Source organism: Apus apus, chromosome 2, assembly GCF_020740795.1.
Source record: "Apus apus isolate bApuApu2 chromosome 2, bApuApu2.pri.cur, whole genome shotgun sequence".
NCBI lineage: Eukaryota > Metazoa > Chordata > Aves > Apodiformes > Apodidae > Apus > Apus apus.
Window position 1 is genome coordinate 8,691,183 of NC_067283.1, and position 20,234 is coordinate 8,711,416.

Sequence of the window (20,234 nt, forward strand, 5' to 3'; positions counted from 1 at the left end):
ACAATTCAGGCTGCTGCCTCAGCAGCCAAATGGGCAATTTTCCAAGCCTAAAAGTCAGCAGCAAACCCAAGTGTTGAGGCAGCTTTGTTCTCCCTTAAAGCTGACCAGATACTCTTGGAAAGCTCCCTCGAATCATTCTTCTTCCTCCCAATCTTCTCCCTGACAGCCTCTCTCACTAGGAGAGTACAACCATGATGTTGCATTTCCCAGACCTCTGCTCAGAAGCAAAGGGTGAAAACCTCATGTGGCTTCACAGGGTCAATGGCCAAAACTGGCTTATGGCAAAGCTATAAATGTCCTGGTGAGAAGGACCAAACTAGAGCAATGAAGCTGAGGGAAGCGGATCAGAAAAAACTCAGGCTCTCCAACAGCTCATCTCCTATCTCAAAGGTTTAGTTGAAAGCTGTAGCAAATGTGTGCCAGCAGTGGGCATGGCAGGGTAACCACCAGGACCTGCCCTGTGCTTGCCTTCATTGCAGGAAATTAAATGCTTCCTCAAAGCAGCAAATCCTGCTTACAATTTGCACACCTCAAAGATGTCACTAAAATAAGCTCTTCTGTAGAATGCAGGATGTTTTTCTCAATGTGAGATAAAAATTGCCAAATGCTGAGCAGGCAAAGAAGAGTGAAAATCCCTCTCTGTGAGTAGAGCACCTCCATGGTTGGTAGTAAAATAACACAATCAAGGCTGGGAGGCCATGAGACCTTGTCCTCTCAACACACCCATCTTGGTAAGATATGTCATGTCAATCAGTCCAACAGCAGCTGTTTCTTACAACAAAGCACCCAAGCAGCATCCATCAGGCACCCTTGTGAGATATTGGTGTGTGGGTGACCAGACACTGAAATGTAGGCAATGTTGAGATGGGATGTTTAAGCTACGCTGTATAAAGAAGAAAACTGTGTAAAGCTTCGTAAAAATAAATTACTTTATTCAGGAAGAAATATAACACTGAGGGGCAAGAAGAATAAGAAAAAAAGAAAAAATGAACAAATGGCTCTGCTTTTTCACACCATTTTTAAAGGGGCTTCATTGAAAATTTCTAAACGTATTTTTAATTAATTTCCAATTTTTCTCAAAATATACTCTCTTCATTTTTTACTGGCTCTGAAAAGATTAATTTTTCATGCAAACATTCCAGTAACTGCCTTGACTAGTATTGCCTATTTAACAAGTATTTTCATCCCACACTATGGTTGTACTTAGCACTTTCATAGCCATTCTGTGCTGAATAGCCACAAGGCATTTAGAAACATGAATGTCTATGAATATTTCATTGAGAATAATCTGAAATTTCTGGGAACCGCCCCAAATTTAATGGTCACTTGTGGTCATTTATTACTTCAATTTTGCAGCAGGAGCAAAGGATCTAACCTTGTCCTCAAACCTTGGTCCCATATCAAGTAAAAAGGAAGATTGTGATGACAAGAGTAAAACAGTACTATTATGCATCAAGGTATAATTTCTAGTCCTCCAGGCACAAATGTCTGGAAAATATTTTAAATACATATAACTGTTCTTGCTCTCTTTTTCAGTCTTGGCTCTGCATACCCCTTACTGGTCATTCTTGGAGATAAATATTGTGCCAGATGGACTTCTGTTCTGACCTGGTACACAACTTCTTACATGGTTGCAGGATCAAGACGTAGGTTTTCCATATTTCTCAGGTTTGGAAGTGTTTCACAGGGAAAAATAGAAAAGAAAAATAAATGCCATCAATCTAGCAACATTTGTAAATGTTACCACGCTTCCCTGCACCATATATGTAATAACCATTACCATATATAATAACCAGACAAGTATTAAACAGCTACAGAGTGGCAAGAGGAAAAGCAGATGGAAAAGGGGAAAGAAAAATCCTTAATAACTGTTGTTATTTCCTACAAGGCAAAAAGAGATGAAGGGAGTATTAAATCATCTTAAGAAGCAGAAAAAATGCTAAGAATTATTAGAAAAAACAAAACACCGTTTCATTTAAAATCTGCAAAAGAAAATTAATGTGGTTTTTTTATTTTAACTCAATTAAAAACGAATTAAATGAATTCAGTTCATTCATGAGGTAACCTCTTCATTTCAGTCTAACCCCTCCACATCAGAGTGCCGGATGAAGGGGACAAGAAGGGAAAAGAAGAGGGGGCTTCCTGGAGTGCTTTGTGCTGAGGCTATTTTGGGTTGCATAGCAGCTGGTGGGCAACTGTGGGCAGCATCTAGAAGCTATAGCAACGCTTGGGGTGAAGGCTGGCAGCTGTGCCAGCCCTTGGATCAGCCCTGAGGCCCAGAAATGCAAAGACATCAAGGGACCGTTTTCCTCCCTTGTCTTGTGTTGAGCCTCCTGGGAGGCACAAGACAAAACCTGGCAGTGATATTCTTCTTGATCTCTATCAGCCAGAGCTTCCACACCCAAAACATGCAGGGACATCCACCCTGCATGCGTTTGCAGAACTGGTCCAATGTGTTTCAGAAATTGCTCTTTTCTTATGTTCAGAATAAGAACAAACTAAATATACATCAACTCTTTCGAATAACTGCTGGAACAATATCAAATTAGTAGGTGGAATATTTAGTCCAAAAAGCCATGTTTTCAAGCCAGAAATGTTTTGCAACAGCACTCCCTTGGCTTGCTGCAGGAGATCCCTTTTCTAAACACAGGCACTAACCAGCACTGCTGACCTTTTCTGTTTATGGGATACCTGGCAGGGTCTGAAAGCACTTTCTGAAATAATCTGTTCAACGCAGCTTCACAGCTTCTGTGTATATTTAAGGACTGAACACAAGCTGGTATTTGTGCAATCACTGACCAAGACATTTGCTCTTGAGTTCATTCATGTAGACACTGTAAATTCAGCAGGTTCTGGGAGGTACAATGCAAAGGTGGTGCTGTCATAACCGGAGCAGGCAGTGTTGGTTCCTGATGGGAAGCAAATGTGCATTTTTGGCATAGCTCCTGCTGGAAAGAGAAGAATGTGACTGTTAATCCCTGGCTTCTGGATAACTAAACACAAAATGTTTGTCAAGACAAAAAATGAACAAAATGAATCTTTAAGTGGCTGACAAACCTGACATAGGCAAATCATCAAGCAGGTGAAAGATGTTGCAGTTTTTGCTGCAAATCTTTACGTGCAGAGAGCACTCAGCCACAGCTCTCCCCCAGATTAGCAAGAAGGTCAGCAGCTCCCATCAAAGAGCAGCCTTTTCTCTGCAGCTGCAGCCTGACACCTGTCAGCTCCATCAGCTGGAACTGAAACCTTTCCCAAACCCTCCAGCTCCACTTGGAAGCAGGTAGCCCAACCTGAGCTCAGCCTGGACTCATTCAGCACCTGATGTCGATCGATAAGTCTGATAATGTTCTTCCTCCCGTTGGCATCTGCAATCTGGCACCTATATCTGAGAGGAAACATGTCCCAAGTCTGCTCTATGGGCTCTCTGCTACAGCCATCACCCCAGGGACCTAAATAAATGGAAATCCGGGGAGTCTCAGCAGCAGAGCCTCCTGCCTTGCCTTCATCAAGCTTCAGCCAGGTAGCACCAGTGAAAGGCTGAAATTGGAGTTACTGTGGTGAACCTGGTATGAAATTACCTCACTGGAGATTTCCTCCTTACAGGATTTTGGGGGGGTGCAGTAAAGCTGATTGTAATGCTAATTTTCTTACAAGTCTGCAGTGCTGTCCTTATGTCAGATGCTGAGCACTGCTGCTTGCAAGAGCAGTTCCCTCACCCTCAGGGACTGGGACTCCTGCTTTAAGTCCCCAGTTAAAACACGGTTTCACTAATTCCCAGTTGGTTGCATCACAGGAGTATTGCACACACACAGAGCAGAGAGAGAGCTCCAGAGAGATCCAGAGTGAAGATTTCAGGCTGTAAGGAGGTTTGGGCTGCAGCCTGCAATGGCTACAGCACTGGTGGCTGAAGTCAACTCTGCACTTTCAGTTTTACAAATGCAGTGTCCCCTCCTCCCACTGCAGAGGTGAACAGTGCTTCCAAAATAACCTTAATTCAACCTAAACAGTTGGATGTAGCTGGTCTGCTAGGACAGCATTTTTGGAAAGTGATGTATTACATAGGCAATCTCTGCCTCCACTTCAAGATTCATTGACACAACTCAAGGTGCAGCTGACAGGGTTTTTGCTGTTGTAGCAACAGCTGCACCATGATATTTGGTGACTGAATGATGTCCCTTCCATGACTTTACTCCTTATTGATCCCCTTTTTGACTTTCTCCAATCTCCTAATTTTGCTTAAATATCCCTGGTTGAGCTGATTACCAGTCTCAGGCAGTCCTGCAAGCTCTCCTAAAGCCCACAGTCTTGCACTGAAGAGGCACCACACCTGCACAGGACCAAGAGTTCAAGCTCTGTGAAAGTGTGGAGCCAGGGGGGAGGCAGCTGCTCCCACACCTCCCACTCCTGGCAGCTCCACACACTGTTTGCAGGATGGTCTTGACAAAAGAAGCCAGTTACCATATTTCTCAGCAATATGACCCGTGCAAGCCATTCTTCAGGACATCAAGAGCATATTTTGATAGTACACTGCTCAAATCTCAAGCACACATTGGTAAGACATCCTTTCCATTTTGACACCAGGGGAATGCTGATTTCAGGCTGTAGGATGCCTTCTCTGTGATCCAATTTGAGGTGTCAGTTTGGTACAAAATGGAAGAGCTCTACTGGCTCAGAACAAATCACCTCCAGGTGTTCCACATGGTGAAATGCAAGGAGATCACTGGATAAATTTTGTTTGCATTTTGTCACAGATGCTAGTGTTGGGTCCCAAATTGCTTGTTCCCTGACTGTTCCACCTTTAATATCTAGGAGACTACTCAGCACTAGTGAGGCTACACATGGAGCACTGTGTCCAGTTTTGGTTCCCCAGAATAAGAGAGACAGGGACATACTGGAGAGAGGTCAATGAAGGGCCATGAAGGTGAGGAAAGGACTGGAGCATCTCTCCTATACAGAAAGGCTGAGAGAGCTGGGTCTATGCAGCCCGGAGGAAAGAAGGCTTGGGGGAGATCTTGTCAAGGGTGGTTCAGGGAGGGTGCAAGTAGGATGGATCCAGGTTCTTTTCAGTGCTGCCCAGTGACAGGACCAGAGAAAATGGGCCCAAATTAAAACTACGGGAGGCTCCCTCATCATCAGGAAACACTTTTTTTTTTTTTACTGTGGGGGTAAAAGAGCACTCAAGCAAGTTGCCTAGGGAGGTTGTGAAGTCTCCATCCTTGGAGCTACTAAAAAAATTTCTGGACATGGTCCTGGGTAACGGGCTTGGGGTAGCCCTACTTGAGCAGGAGGGTTGGACTAAATGACCTCTCCAGAGGCCTCTGTCAACCTCAACCGTTCCGTGATTCTGTGAAGCTGCTGCCCACAAACCTATTGCCAGTCCATGAGATAGATCAGAGGGAACATCACAATCTTCACTTCTTATAATCTGGTGTAGGCAACTTTGCCTCTTCAAGCCCTTATTCCTTTTTCTGTCTTCTCTGTTTTATCTTTTAGACTGTTCTTTTGTTGGAACAGGAACTACCTTACCCTAAGCTGGTTCAGTACCTTATACAACAGGATGATGCTCTCACTGAAGTCTTCTGATAAAACTGGAATGTTAAAAATCAAAGATAAAATGGAAATCTAATGTTAGGTACTGAGTGCTTGTTTTTTCCCCTACTTTTGAAGTAAAACTTGAGACTTCATTTCAGCCACATTGGCTTCCCATCAAGGTCTAGTCAGAGCATGTCCCTGTAGTTGTGATTCTGAAATCAGACCACATGAACAGTCACTAAGCAAACAGCCATGCAGTCAGTTCTGCTCTTGTCCCTGAGATTGCCCAGGGGTGCAGAATATGGGTGCTTGCCCCTGTAGACCCCAGCTGTCACCACTGTCCCTGGACAGCAGGGCACAAAGTCAGCATGCTGAACAACAGGCACTGCACAGTATAGTCTGCATATGGACATCTCCAGTGTCTCCTAACTCATTAGCTTTTCTCATTTAAACAAATGAGAAAATGGTAGACTTTCTTGTTATTTCTAACAGGTAAAAACTAAGCTTGTTCTATATTCTTAAAAGAATTTCTGTCTTTTAGCTAAAAGTGTTTTCAAGGTATTTTATCGTTTGAGGTTGAAAAGTGTTCTTGTCTTGAAATATTTTGTCTAATCTTAGTTCCTTTGTCTAACTAAATCAGTAAACTGATGTGTGACCCAAACGTAATGATTGCAATTTTAAATCAGTAAAACTTCAAAGGACTATGTTCATTGCAGACTACAAAACTGTCCTAGAATATTCACTGACATACTCGACATCAGGAAACATATACATATTCATTAGCAGTTTTTTTTATCTTCAAAACACTACAGTTCTGAAAAAGCAAATCAAACAGAAGTCTAAAATCCTTTGTATTCAGTCAAGATTCTTCCACAGCTTCTCAGGCAATGATTAATATTAGTGCAGTTGCACTGAATAGACAGGATTATTAATTAAGACATATTGGTTTGCTCCGGTGTGCTCAGCAGATTTGTCAAGTTATTGTAGTTTGTATAAAAGTTTTCTTTGCCTACCTTTTCTCATGTTTTCTAAAATGAAAACTCACTCAAGGCCATCACATTTTCAAATGTCTCAAGGCTATATTCACTGAAAACAGAGGTAAACAGTGACTACAGCCTTAACAGACTCAATCTAGAAATATATTTATTATAGATGTTAAAGTATCTTGCTGTCCCCCCAGTAGATAACCACGTGATTTTATCAATGGGCCTTCAAGTTTAGGAACAAGTGCCAGTAGTCTGTGTTCTAGGGAATAACAGTCTTCAGGAGACTTGTGTTTGATTGCCACAGAAATGAAATAATCTCCTAAAAAGAGAAACAATGAGTCAACAGTCCTGTAAAGACTGAGACTTAGGGGAGAGGAATTAAATTTTGTCATGAGGTCAAACTTTGTGTGCGATCTTGGACAGCACCCTTGTGGGGGTCTATGGTGCACTGTCTGGGAAGCAGTCATTGTGATGAACTGGTGGAGCCTCATGCTGGTGTTGCTGGCCTGCTTCTGTGTCCTGAGCCAGGTCCACATGGGTTCATGCTAGTATCATCATGCTGATCTGCATCGTAGCCTTGCGGGTGTATCTGCAGTCATGTATGATTTTATTCTTTCTTTTAAAATGGGGTTGACAGTGCTGACTAATGAAGTGTGTCTGGCCTGCCTGTTTTGGGGGTTACAAAGTTCAGTGAGCTGAGTCACTCATCCCCAGGGCCAGAGAGTAAACTCTGATGTCTTCTCTTTACTGATACAGGTGTAGCCACTTTCTTCATTCTAGAACTCGTTTGCTTTTTAAATAATGATCCTATGGTAAATGGTGTGAAATGGGATGGTGCTGACAGTATAAATGGCCTGTAAATGTAACACAATCCCAGCACTTCCTGACAGCATTGATAGGTGTTCTTCTGAAATAAACACAGGTCACAGCAACATTTCTTCTTCCTGTCACACACCCAATGCATGGTCCTTGGCATGCTCAGGGCTACAGGTTGCATTAGCACAAGCTACTTCCTGAACTACTTGTTAGAATTGTTCTTTCCTAAGAAGTGTTCCATCTGGAAATTTCACAGATATTTTATCTAAAAAATGAGCACCAAATGTATTTTGGAGGGATTTTTTTTTTTTTCATTCTTCCCTCTAAGTTAAGAAGGATATTTTAGTATCAGTGGCAAATATCAAAGCTTCTGTTATTCCTTTATTTTCTCTGTAAAGCAGACACTACCAGATTCAGCCCAAATCCCTGTGTACAGCAAAATCTGAATTATCATCAGCAACCTGACATGACTATCTACAATTTCAGTTCTGTTGTGCTTTGCTGGGATTCTGTCTTCTTACAGTTTTTATAGTTCCTTACCTTTTTTTATCTTTCAGCTCTCCTTTCTCCAGAAATCTTGTAAGCATCTTTTCCTTTGCTTAGGCTATCCTTAAGAGAGCCTCATACCCTGTAGTCTGAGGACATATCCAAACCTGTGACTCTTTCAGCTCCTCTGAGCCTGCTGCTCAGCCTGGAAGTTCCCTCTGCAGTACAGTTGATCTCTGAAAAAGTGAAAACTTGAACCTAGATGGATGCTGTAAAATACTCCATGGCAAATTCTATAACTATTCCAATTAAGCTAGATAACCTTCATACACCATCTGACAGCTGGAGTAAGACTTGATCTTTGGCTTTTCTGAAAGGCTCTTTGCAAACATTAGGGTATTGTTTGTGTTGAGGTAATGTAAAACTCTTCTACTTCAGTGGATTTAGGGTCAAGCTGTAGAAGCAAAGAGATCTCCACAGTGATGTGGAACCTAACATGGAGTCTCCTACACTGAGTAGCCCGCTGGTTTCTCTAGGAGTCCTCTGAGTGTGGTATATTGTATGGCTGGTGCTAATGATCTGCACATTCAAAAAAAGTAATTGCTTTGAAATAATCAAAGTGCTTAAAATTCTTCTGGATAATAGTATCACAGAGTTCCCGACATACACATGGAGAAGGATGGGAAGGAAACAGAAGCAGAGAGAAGTGTTGTGTCTTGAGGAAGGTCACAGGAAAAAGTTGGTAGCAAGTCCCAGAACAGAAACCAGGTATTCTGGCTGGGGCTTTTGTAACAAGAAAACACTGTATCTCTTCTCATAAGTATCCCTGCTGAAGTAACCACTGAGGGGACTGTGTAATCCCAAGCATCAGCCAGCCACCTTTTACAGTAAGGAAATTCCTTGAAATTTTGGCAGGTACTATGGTGTCAAATGATCTCTTCCCCAGAAAATAGCACCAACACATAGTTGTGACACGTGCAGCATGCACAGTGTTGTATCACTGGCAATTGTCTCTGAAAAAGTGACTTGCATTAGCTGTCCCATTCAGACAATAACAAAAGCAACATCTGTAAAGTCAGCCCTTCTGGAGTGGCCATTTCCTGCAGAACTGTTTTATCTGCAGCCAGTGTTTTTTCTTTAATTCTTGTTCAAAGACTAGAGGACTTCTCTCTCATTATTTTCACATATATACAAAATATTCCAACAGCTGCTGGAAGCTGAGTACTGTGTTAACTACACATAATTTAGTAAATATATAACCCACATTGACACCAAAAGAAAACCTGAAATTGCACCATCGTACTGTATGTTTTTATTATACTGTAAGTACAGTCTCAAACATAATAGAATTTATTCATAGCATATTTACTCCACTGAAGTGAGCATAAATATGTAAATGTCTAAGGCTTAGACTGGGAATTGCCTACTGCTGCTTTCAAGTCCTGCAGCACTCTCTGCACCCTAAATGCAAGCTGACAGCAGAAACAGTAGAACAGTACTTCCAAGGAAAGTATTACAGAAGGATCAAGCTTGCATATCATTACCTTACCTCTGACTTCTAATAGAGAATGACAGTGGACACACAGTTGTAGCTTTCACACTACTTTAATGGAGCAACTACACAGAGAGAGTGAGAGACCAAACACTGCTGACTGGGGCAGCCCCACTAGAGGGTGAAGGAAGAAAATCCCTTTTTATAAGATACCATTCAGATGCATGAAGCAAACTAATTTTGTGTCAAAGTACATGTAAGTGGAGGAGGCTGATTTTGTTTCCTGGTTGTCAGGGAACAAGAGGACAGGGGAGTGTCTGGTAGCATCACTCATACAAAATCATTTTCTGAGTGAAATAAGCATGAACTATGTGGTGGGAAAGTTACTCTGCTGAAGCCAGTGGATGAAGCTCTGTTGGCTTCTCTGGAGTATGAGCCATCAGAGACTTGTTTCAAAGGCTTGCAGGCATGAGAGGCTACACCAAGGTAAGGGAACTCTACATGGGGTATATTAAGGTGAGGGATCATGCTTAGAGCTTTCTCTGAGGCAGAAAGCTCAAACAGTTTTCAAAGTTGTAAATAAATCAGTAAAAAGACACAGCAGAAAAACTGCTCACAAGGCAATTACCAAAGGGTAGTTGGAGCAAGAGAGAATAATGTCAGCTTCACAGCTGGGATTTCAGGTCTAAGCAAATATCTGAGTAACCGTCTTTAGCTGTGTACACATTTTAATTCACACCTTTCCACTCACTTATTGCTTCTGTGCCAGATACTTTTTAAAAAAGTGCATCGACTGCCCATAAGAGGTGTCAGATTGTCAACAATGGAAATGAAATCCCCCGGTTACTGAACAAACAGGCTCAGAGCAGCACTACAAACTTCCGCTGACCGCTGAGGCAATTTGCCTCCTGTGTAACCTGGAGGGTTATCTCTCATTATAATTGCTGCTCTGTCCTGGCTTGAATTGCTCCAAGCGCTTCTAATACAATCTGATCCCTTCAGACCCAGCTTTACTGCCCCTGTTAAAGCATGAAGAATTCAGGCTGGAACAGGTGCAGAGCAGGATGATTAATACAATCTGGGGAACAGGCAGTCTTTCACAAGCAGAGCTGCCAACACTATCAATTTATGTGGTGGACAACTGCTTTGGGCAGTAATCTACTGGATTTCCAGTGTCTGGCAGCTTAGGTTCTTGGATGCCTGGAAATTCAGGAGAATTTCACAGAGCCTACACAAAGCAACTTGAGGTGGAACAAACAGTGAGTCTGGTATGTCCCTGGTCCCTGAAGTGATACAAAGTCAATTCGTGGTTGTCACTCCTGGACCTGCAAGGTCAGAATGGTCCAAGGGGGCTCAGCTTATGCAGCGTAGTAAAGGCTGACTGGTGTCTGGGCTTGGGGACGGGAAGGGAAAATGCTAGCAAGGAAGAAATGCCATCTATGCTAAAAGATAATGTCAGTACATAGGAACAAACAAGTATAGATTGGCCAGGGATACAGTGACACTGTAAACTGGAAGATCTTAGGTAATTATTAGCATAAGGAGGTTTCACAACAGCCTTCCTCTAGGGAAGGGGGAGGCAACAGCCTAGTTACTTCTAGAAAAAGCTTGAACCTTTATAAAAGGATTCTATTTTTAAAGTGTCTGTAACATTAGGGATTACATCTGCTAAGTCCAAAGATCCTGTACTGCTTTCATTCACACAGTAGCCCTTATGTACCTCTCTCACAAAAAGCATATGATCTTCTCTCCTTTGTCTAGAATTTCCTCAGTGTTCTTCTTCACTGAGTGTAAGCAGCAGCATTACGTTGTGTTTCCCAGTGTAATTATCTCACTTTAAGTGCCAGTTCTTTGTATCAGCCTTAATTTCTTTTTATGTTTTCTGCTTATATGCCTTTACATCACACAGGTAAAGGCCTACAGATTTTGGCATCAGTTAGCTTAGCTGACAACACAATCATTAAAAGAATTGTCTTGAAATTATCTGTATCCCCATTTTCTTCTACAATGTAATCCAACTTTAAAACATAACCACAATTGTAGCACTCTGAAATTGGTAACAAATTAATCTCTTTTATGTCCATGGCATCATGGGGTGACTGGAAAATGTCCTGCAGATCAGAAGCTGAATCTCCTCTTGAGCTGAGAGCTGTTGCATAGTGAATAAAAACTATATAAATCAAATTAATTTCACCCAGTGAAGGCCACTGGCACCATTCTTCCCTGTTACAGCCTCCCCTGTAAAAGTACATCTGAATCATTAATACTAAGCCATGAAGAAAAGACAACAACCTAGAACTTACAAAATAAGGTGTTTTCAATTAACGATTTAAAAACAGGGGAAGGCACCTTATGTACCTTTTTCTTATCTTTCAGATAAAGACCTCTCTGGTAAGCTTGGTAAATCCTTATCTACTAGATAAAGGCCCACTATGATGGGCCTTATCGCTTAATTAAATCCTAGTACTATGTACAATGAAGTCAATAATTTGTTATACAAGATAGCACTTCAGACTGGGGCTGCATTGGATAATGCATCTCTATTGGTTCCCTGTAGCACAGCACGATGCAATGGGTCATGTTCCACCACCTGCTTCTGGGCTGCAAGGAACTCATTATAGACAAGCTGCCCAGCTTAATGTGGATGGTTTGTGATAGATTGACTAGATAAACGAAGGTTCCCAGATGAAAGTGATTTGATATGTAGGGCCTATGAAAGTGATTTGATATATAGGGCCTAATTCTCTCTGTCTTCCTTGTAAACGTATCAGTTGAATGTCAAAGATTTATGGATTTTGGCCCAAATAAAATACTGATGCTGTCGATCACTGTAGGGGCAATATACTATAACCAAAGGTATTGTTAGAAAATGTTGTGAAACTCAGGGAATAAACACAGATACTGAAAAAATAAATACATTATATGGTCTAAATGTTGACCATCCTTTTGCTCAGTAAGGTTCATGTCACTCAATGCATTTACATCCACATATATCAGGGTGGAAAAAGAAACCGGTCGATAATACCTATAGAAACTGTCACCAGATATCATACTGGTAAGGTCTTCCTGAATACTAAACCCAGTCCAAATTATTCTATTTTCCACCCAGACAAAGCATAAAGAAGTCTAATAACTGCAATGCCTTATTTCACTTATTGGTTTATTGGTAATTTGCTGGAGTGATCTGTTTCTGACTTTGCTGGGCAACTACACTTTTTTTACATATGGATAATCCACAAAATCAAGTGCATTCTGAGTCTCTGAAGGATTCCATCATAGCCAAAACCCATTACCCTTTAGAACCAGCAAACACAGAAATGGCTTGATCCTGCAATATGCACTGAAGATCTACGAGCCAGGAGTCTTTTCCTGATAAATGTAGAAAATTTTAGGCTTGGGATCTGCTACTGCCTCTAATAATGTTCAGCACTGTCAAAATAGAGACTGTATGGTTGGGATTCACTTCCTTTCACTTTTATCAAGACAGGTCTCCCAAAGCTAAGAGCTGCCATTCAGCCCAGCTAATGTAAGTAAACGGAGAAGGTTCACACAATGAGCTTAGAATAGGCATCTAACTTTTAGCTGACTAGAGCTAGAGAACATTTATTCTTCCCTTAGAAAGCACCCTTGAGGAGTGTCTGAGCACACAGCTCAGTAGTAGTTCTATGACACAAATGTCTGTCCATGAAGGATATGGCATCAAAATTCTTGGGTGCTCTGTAAGACAAAAGGTCCAGATGCAGATTTTGCTCATACTGAAGATGGTGATACCTCTGGAGTGTGTTATCTCTACACGTTTAAACCAGTGATATGCTCAGAACTACACTGCCAATGTCAAGGAGAGACAACTCCTGGCCACGAGGACAAGCAGGAGTAACTATAAAATAACTCTAGATTATGCCAACCAAAATCATCCCTGTTAGGGATATTTAGTACACACAGCATCTCCATGTATTTACAGGGTTTGTTACAATCACATTCATGCTTTCACAAAGCTGAGGGCACAAAAATTGCTTCCAGGATCCACGGGTATTGAGGCCAGGCTAAATATACTCTAAGTTGCTAGAGCTGTGTGCAGGAGTTCTTGGATTTCACAGCTGGGTACTTCTAGCAAATTGTACTCCTTTCTGTCCATAGTCCCGAAGGATTTGCCCATAAATGCATAGACCTAGTTCTTGCATGTCTGGCAAACTCTTCCTGTATGCTTGCCAAGTTTTAAAGGGCAAGGAATCAACAGCTGATAATTTATGCCAGGAGCCTACAATGATCCAAATTCACCCCTTGTGTAATACTGGTAAAGCCAGCAGAGTTCCAGGGGAGAAGTTGTTGGCTTGGAAAAGTAAATTTTCACTGACATTTGAGAAATACACAGTATCAATTAAAGCAGAGATAATTATTGCTACTATTATTTGCATTGCAGTAGTTCCCAAAGGCTTTTAACAGGATTTAATCCTTCTGCAAAATGAGTTCTTAGGAATATAAGCTCTGATCTGGAAGTCCAGGTACGACAGCTGACACTTGGTACCTGTAGACAATGTTCTCTATATACATTGGGGCTCCACAGCACACGGGACTCTGCTCACAGGTATGGACCTCAAGAATCTGGGTCACAGAAGCTGATTGTGGTGCTCTGAGGTTTGTCTAGAGATGTTACATCTCTTTCTGCTCTTTATGGAGTGGAAAGGGTCAGCCTGGCCTGTGTCCAGAGAAAGTAAGCCCTTCCCAAAACTCCACATCTGAGCAAGGCCAACAACGCCGTATATTGGCCCCTTGTCAGGAAACCTTGAGAAACACTCCTAACCTTTACTTATTTTGATATGTTTATCATGAGGTACTGCTCCTTTTGCCTAAAAATAGGACATCCTAGACCTTTTCTACTTTATTCTGAGTGATTCTTGAAAAGAAGGACTGCCCTACATTTGCCAGCTTCACCCTTATTCCCCTGCTGCCCTGACACCAGATGGGCTTCCTGGTGAAACAAAGCAAAGCTTGGCCAGTAAGATTTCCAGCATCCAGACTGGAAAAAAGTTGCAAATAGAATGCTATAGTATGTTTAACAGTTGAATTCCTCTGGTGTTTCTTTCCTCTAGATACCAAAAATATATTGTAAACACTGGGATCCAGGGCAACACCCAGGCTTTTGCTGCTTTCAATTCAGAATACAAAGCTACAGCCCCAACGCCTCTGCAGCCAGTTGGAGCAGGTGATTAATGTATTTTACACTATAGTTTAACAATGTATGCATTCTGTTGAGTTTTTGCTTTCTGGTGGGTGACCAGCTTTCTAAGGACTCCACACATGACACATTAAATAACACACTTGGCAGACACATGGCTTGTTTAGACCATTTCTCACCACAGAATCTCTACTATTCTCCACCCCAGCAGCTGTTTCAGGGGTCCTTAGGTCACGATGCTCTGAAGAAATTACAGCTGAAGTAAGAGGCACTAAGTGGATTGCAGACAACAAGGCAGACAAACTGCAACAAGTGGGTAAAGAAGCACCAAGAATGGGGGAGGAAACAGAAAAAAAAAAAATACAGTGATAATGAAATCTGATGCAGATGAATATTGCCTGCAGCTCTGAAACTATGGTTAGTTCAGAGGCTGTAACACAGAATCTTGTCTTTCAAAGTTTATCCCGCCAGTGGTTTTTGTATATTTTAGTTGTCTTTATCTTCATACTGTTCTCTTTCCTTAAGCAGGGTATTAGTTTTGAATTTTTTTCTCATTTCCTACCCTGCCTGTGCCCTTCCAAAGGACATGCTCAAAGAGAAAGCATCTTTCACCTGTGTAGCAGGTGAAAAGCATCTTTGAAGAGGTACTGCTGCCTCCTAAGAGTGCTGCCACTGTCAATAGGTCACAGATCAGGCCCAGTGGCACACACAAGAGAGTGAATTTGGTTTTCTATCTCTCATTTGTACACTTTAAATCCAGAAACTTCTGTCAAATTTGACAGAACATTTGCTGCATCACAGGATATTGCTGGAATAACCCAAGACCTGTTTAGTGTCTGGTTTGGAGCAACTTATCCAAAGACAGGTTTAACTTTGAAGTGAAGATGGTGCCTCAGAGTTAGATGTCACTTGGAGAGGTTCATCCTAAGAGGGTTACGGGTGGTTGTCTGGATCACCCAACCCAGCCAGCTTGCCATGCTAAAAAAAAACAGTCTGATTTTGCCAGACTAAGTGAGACTAGAATGAAAGCTTGTGAATCATAGAATCACAGAATGGTTTGAGTTGGAAGGGACCTTAAAGATCATCAAGTTCCAACTTCTCTGAATGGGCAGGGACACCTTCCACAAGATCGGGTTGCTCAGAGCCCCATCCAACCTGGATAGGTAACTGTAAAAAGTAACCCAGAAGCACATTTTCTTCAGGGAATTAGGAGCCATTTGCTGTTGACAACACTGTTCTTACTACCCTTGTATTAAAGTGTTTAGTGGAATTAAATTTGGAAGTTTGCTCTACCGGATTTCTGACTGGCGATTTTTAACCATTTGAGTGTGCATGCAAAAAAAAATAAGAATGTAAATAAATTTTTAAAAATAATATGTCTGCTTAAAAAGTAAGTTACTAAGTATTTTGGGAAAAAAAAATATGTTAAAATCCAAAGCTATTGTAAACAAGACTGATAGTAACTACTGCAGTGGAAACAGATTAAAGTGGAGGAGTCAGGACACACAAAAGGTTTCAAATAATCAGAAAAAAAATTGGTTTAGCATCATTCTTCCTAGCTTAGAGAGGGAAATCAGAAGCAGCAGATGCAAGACAATGTGCCCCAGTAATGCAGCGAGCAAGTACAGGACCAGGATTACAGGCTTCTTGAGTTCTGGCTCAGTTATTTGCTTAATCTCCTTGCAAGACAATCTGTTGCATTCCCAACTGCAGCTGGATTTGCTTTAGAAGACACACAGGCTAATACATTATTTATGCAGAACTTCCAAAAGTATGTAAAGAAATTTGATGATGATTAGTTCACATTAAGTCATTTTAATTCATGGATTCCAGAACCAGCAAGTACGTTAACCCTCATTTACAGAAAAGACAAGAGCACACTTGCATTTTACAGCACAGGTTAGGTAGCACTGAGAAACACACAGAGTTTTTTATACAGAATCCAGAGCAGCGATAGCACCTGGAATCTGAGAACTCATGGAATGTCCTGAGTGAAGATGAGTCACCATCGTAGTTTAGGCCCCTGTTCCACACCTGCTGAAGTTCAGACATCTGTGAACACCAGAGCTGTGCAAAACTGCTGAAGGGTCTGTATATTGACAGAGTAAAAGTGAACTATCCTGTTACTCTTTAATATTGGATCAGTGCATTAAGTCAATGCTAATTTGATTTGGTTTTGGACTGTCAGTCATGGAAATCAAATGAACTATTAAAAGGAGAAAAAATACAGAGCATAAAATACCTATGAAACACACTCTTCTACATGACTGAATACCACAAAGGTGCTCACTGTGAATCCTGCTTAACACTTCATTTCCCAGTCCCAAACAGAAGAGATACAGAAAATTATGTCAAGAGAGCTGTGAATTGTAACAGGCTGCTGCTGAGACTGGCTGAGTCTTATCCCACACACTTCTTTTCTGTCCAGCCTTAAAGGGTCTGGAAAACTCACTCCCTTGCCAGGAAATCCTTTTGTGTTGCAAACCAGCTACCCAAGGGAAAGAAGATACCAAGGAGTGATGGCTGGAATCCTGGCCCCACTGAAATCACCATGTTGTTTTTTTTTTACCAGTGACAGTAGTAGTGTTCACATTTCACTGCCTCCACATCAGGCCAACAAAACTGGACTTATGGATTATGTATTAAATTACCAGCAATCTTTGCCTGCTGATGGTCTGCTTCCTCAATTGAAGTAAAAATTTGGCTGCGAGTTCGTAGGAAAATGTAAAGAATAAACCTCTAGCTGTAGAGTTGGGAAGAAAACCTAAAAAACGAGACCAAACGCAATGCAGAGGTAAGTCTGCAGGGAGCCCAGAACAAAGTGACATGAGAACTTCTCTAGTCTCATAGCGAGGGTTTAATCAGATAACGCCGATAATTTAAATACTAACATTGTTAATTATTTCCATGAGGACTTGTCCACCTGGGAAAGTTTTGCCGTTTACTTGAACTAGTCTTGTTATAGTAGGCTCCATTAAGCTATTTTAGATCAGATTTGGCTTCTTCACAAGTGATGTCACCTCAAAGTTTGTTTCACATCAAGGCATGATTTCAGACTTTTGTTTTTAACCCAGTCTGTGCAGAATGATCCTGATTCTCCTGTTAAACGTAAAGCTAGGAAAAGAGGCAGGAAGGAAACTCAAAAGGAAAACTCTTTTTGGTGAAATACTTTTCTGTGGGATCGGAAAAAGATCCAAACCGATGTCCCCTGCAGCCGTGGGATCCCTGGAAAAGGAGAGGGGGAGCACGTAGCTAGGGAGCCAGGAGGGAAGTGCCCGCAGAAAGGGCCAGCTTGCAGTGAAGCTGGACTTAGCAGGCTATGGCACTGAGCTTGTAAAACACGCACCCAAGGGATGCTTGGGTGGAGAAGCACGAACTACTTGGCCTGATGCCTTTCAGTTTGGTTTGTACAAGCATTAAACCCCCCCACAGCCTCAAGCCTTAAAAGCTGGGAGGGCCACACACCCACCTAAAACAGCCCAAAGTCCTTTCCACGGCGTCTTTTAACCCAAGTAACTCATGGTTGGCGTTTTGCCCCCAGGGAAGAGGCAGGCGAGTTCGGCAGCTCGGGGGTGGAGCCGCAACCGCCGGAAACCCCGCCGGAAACCCCGCCGCAGCCCCACGCAAGCCGGGCATCCTGAAGGCGCTGCCACCCGCCCCCCGCTCCGGCGCGGGGCATCTGCGGATCCCTCCTCCGGGAGGAGCAGGAACGCCGGGAAGCAGCCCCCCCCCCCCCCCATTCCCGCGCCGGGAAAAGGCCCCGCCCCCCCGCGCACGCGCCGCCCCGCCCCCCGCGCACGCGCCCCGCCGCCCTGCCCGCTCGGCCGCCGCCGCCGCCGGGGACGGGCCCCGCGGCGCATGCGCGGAGGGAGCGCCCCCGTCTGACCAACCAGCGGCGGCCGCTGCCCGCCCGCCCCGCGAGGGAGGGGCCGGCCCGGCCGCCATCCCGTGATGCAGCGCGGGGGCGGCGACAGCGACGGCGGCGGCCGCCATGTTGTGGTAGTTTGTTGTTCTCCTGCGGCGGGTGCGTGCGGAGGGGCGGCGGGAGGGGCCGCCGCCGGGCGCTGAATCCCAGCCCTTCCCCGTCCCGCGGCTCCCCGCCGCTTCTGCGGGCGGCACGGGGTGGCTGTCGGGAGTCGCCCTCGCCGCCCGCGTAAGGCGAAGAGCCATGGCTGCCGCCCTGGGAGGAGGCGCAGGTGGGTGGCGCGGCCCCGAAGGCCTCTCCTGGGGACGGGCGGGGGGGGAGCGGGGCTCCGGGGTCTCTCCTGGGGGGACGGAGCCGGCTCGCAGGCGCGGCGCGGGGCCTGGCTGGCGGGGGAGCGGCCTGCGGGGCTGAGCCGTGGGCTGCGGGGCCTTCCTGGGGCGGTGGCGCCGCCCTCCCCCGCCGCTTCTCTGCCTCCCGCGTTCGGCGTGCGCGGGGTTCCGGCCAGGCGCGGAGCGGATGGGCCCCGCGCTCCCGGGAGGAGGCAGGAGCTCCCCTGGCACCTCAAGGCCCCAGGGCCTCCTCTCTTACTAATGAGAGTTGGCTAAATGCGGTAATGGGAACTTTTGCCCCTTCCCCGACCCTGCCCTGGTCAAGGGGAGACAATAGCTTCATCACTCGCTACAGGTGTGGGACCTCTGGGTGGCATGGATGTGTTTATTCAGAGACATTAATTTCCATAGTTTGTACAGCTGCAGTGTGTGACCCGCTTGATTAACTTGTTTCTCATCTGAGGCGTAGTTACAGTTTATTTTACAGACTGCCCGAAAGCAGGCCTCCCTTGGGAAATGTAAAATCAAGTCAGTGCTTGACCCCAGGACTCCCGTGTGCCACTGCTCTTCTTGACTAAGGACGCTTCTCACAGCTTTTTAAATTGCAACTCAAAACTGCCTGTGGTTCTGATTGGTATATTAAGCAAATTTACAAATCAGAACATTTTATTGAGTGATCAAAAGCACAACTTGCAGGGTTCGTACTGGGGTGTTCAGAAGAGATGCAGTTAAGAAAACATGTCTGTTTCTGGTGCAGTGGGCCTTACTTTCACCAGCAATAGCAGTTTTGATAAAGATTGGTCAGAGTTGTCAGGTGCCTGACTTGTCCTTGTCTATGCAAAGGTTTGTGATGATTTTAGTTTGTTTTTTTGTGAGTAGGTGGCAGGGAAAAGAGTGTGGCTTCTCCTCATGATCACTCACCTAAGTGGTCACATAAAAGCAATTACATTTGCTACTAAGGTTAATGTTACAAACAAATTCCCTAATTTAGGTATTGAGTTTGGAAAGAAGGCTAGGAAGCACAGCACTGATTGGTAAAACAGTAAATATTTTAACATCTTGGCCATTGCTTTAATGGTATTAAATATATTGCAGTGTTTAAGTTATTTTACAAAAATCTTTGCTAGTTTTCTGTGGTTCAGGTTAGTTATGTGTGATGTGGAAGTAAACTTTGTGTGCATGTTTTATCTCAAGTTGTTGGTTTTGCAGTAGTTTTGAGGACAGAGTAATTTAAAAGTGTCACTTTTGAAGCATTTTGGTTCTTGTGTTTGAAACTGCCACGAGTTGAGTCAGCATACTTTCATATACAGAATTGGTGAAACTGCAGTTCCAAGACAGTTTTTTGTTTTCTTGTGAAGTACTATTTGTGTCTAACCCTGATTTAGGATCCCTTTGTACTAAGAGGGCACGAGCAGTTGTTTGTTCAACGTGAATGCTGTGCTTATCAATAAATGGTGGCCAATTAAATAGGATCCTTGCCCCTTATAAACAG

The 20,234-nt window shown here is 43.5% G+C and overlaps 1 protein-coding gene across 5 annotated transcripts in view; it reads left to right on the forward strand.

Moving 5' to 3' along the window:
* Window positions 1-18,459: 18,459 nt before the first annotated feature.
* The window catches only part of RBM33 (RNA binding motif protein 33), a 94,453-nt gene continuing 92,678 nt past the window's right edge, over window positions 18,460-20,234 (forward strand). For all 5 annotated transcript variants that reach the window (XM_051609282.1, XM_051609283.1, XM_051609286.1 and 2 more), the window contains exon 1: window positions 18,460-18,684. In XM_051609282.1, coding sequence (XP_051465242.1) covers window positions 18,657-18,684 — 28 coding nt within the window. In that variant the 5' untranslated portion in view covers window positions 18,460-18,656. The remainder of the gene's footprint in view (window positions 18,685-20,234) is intronic.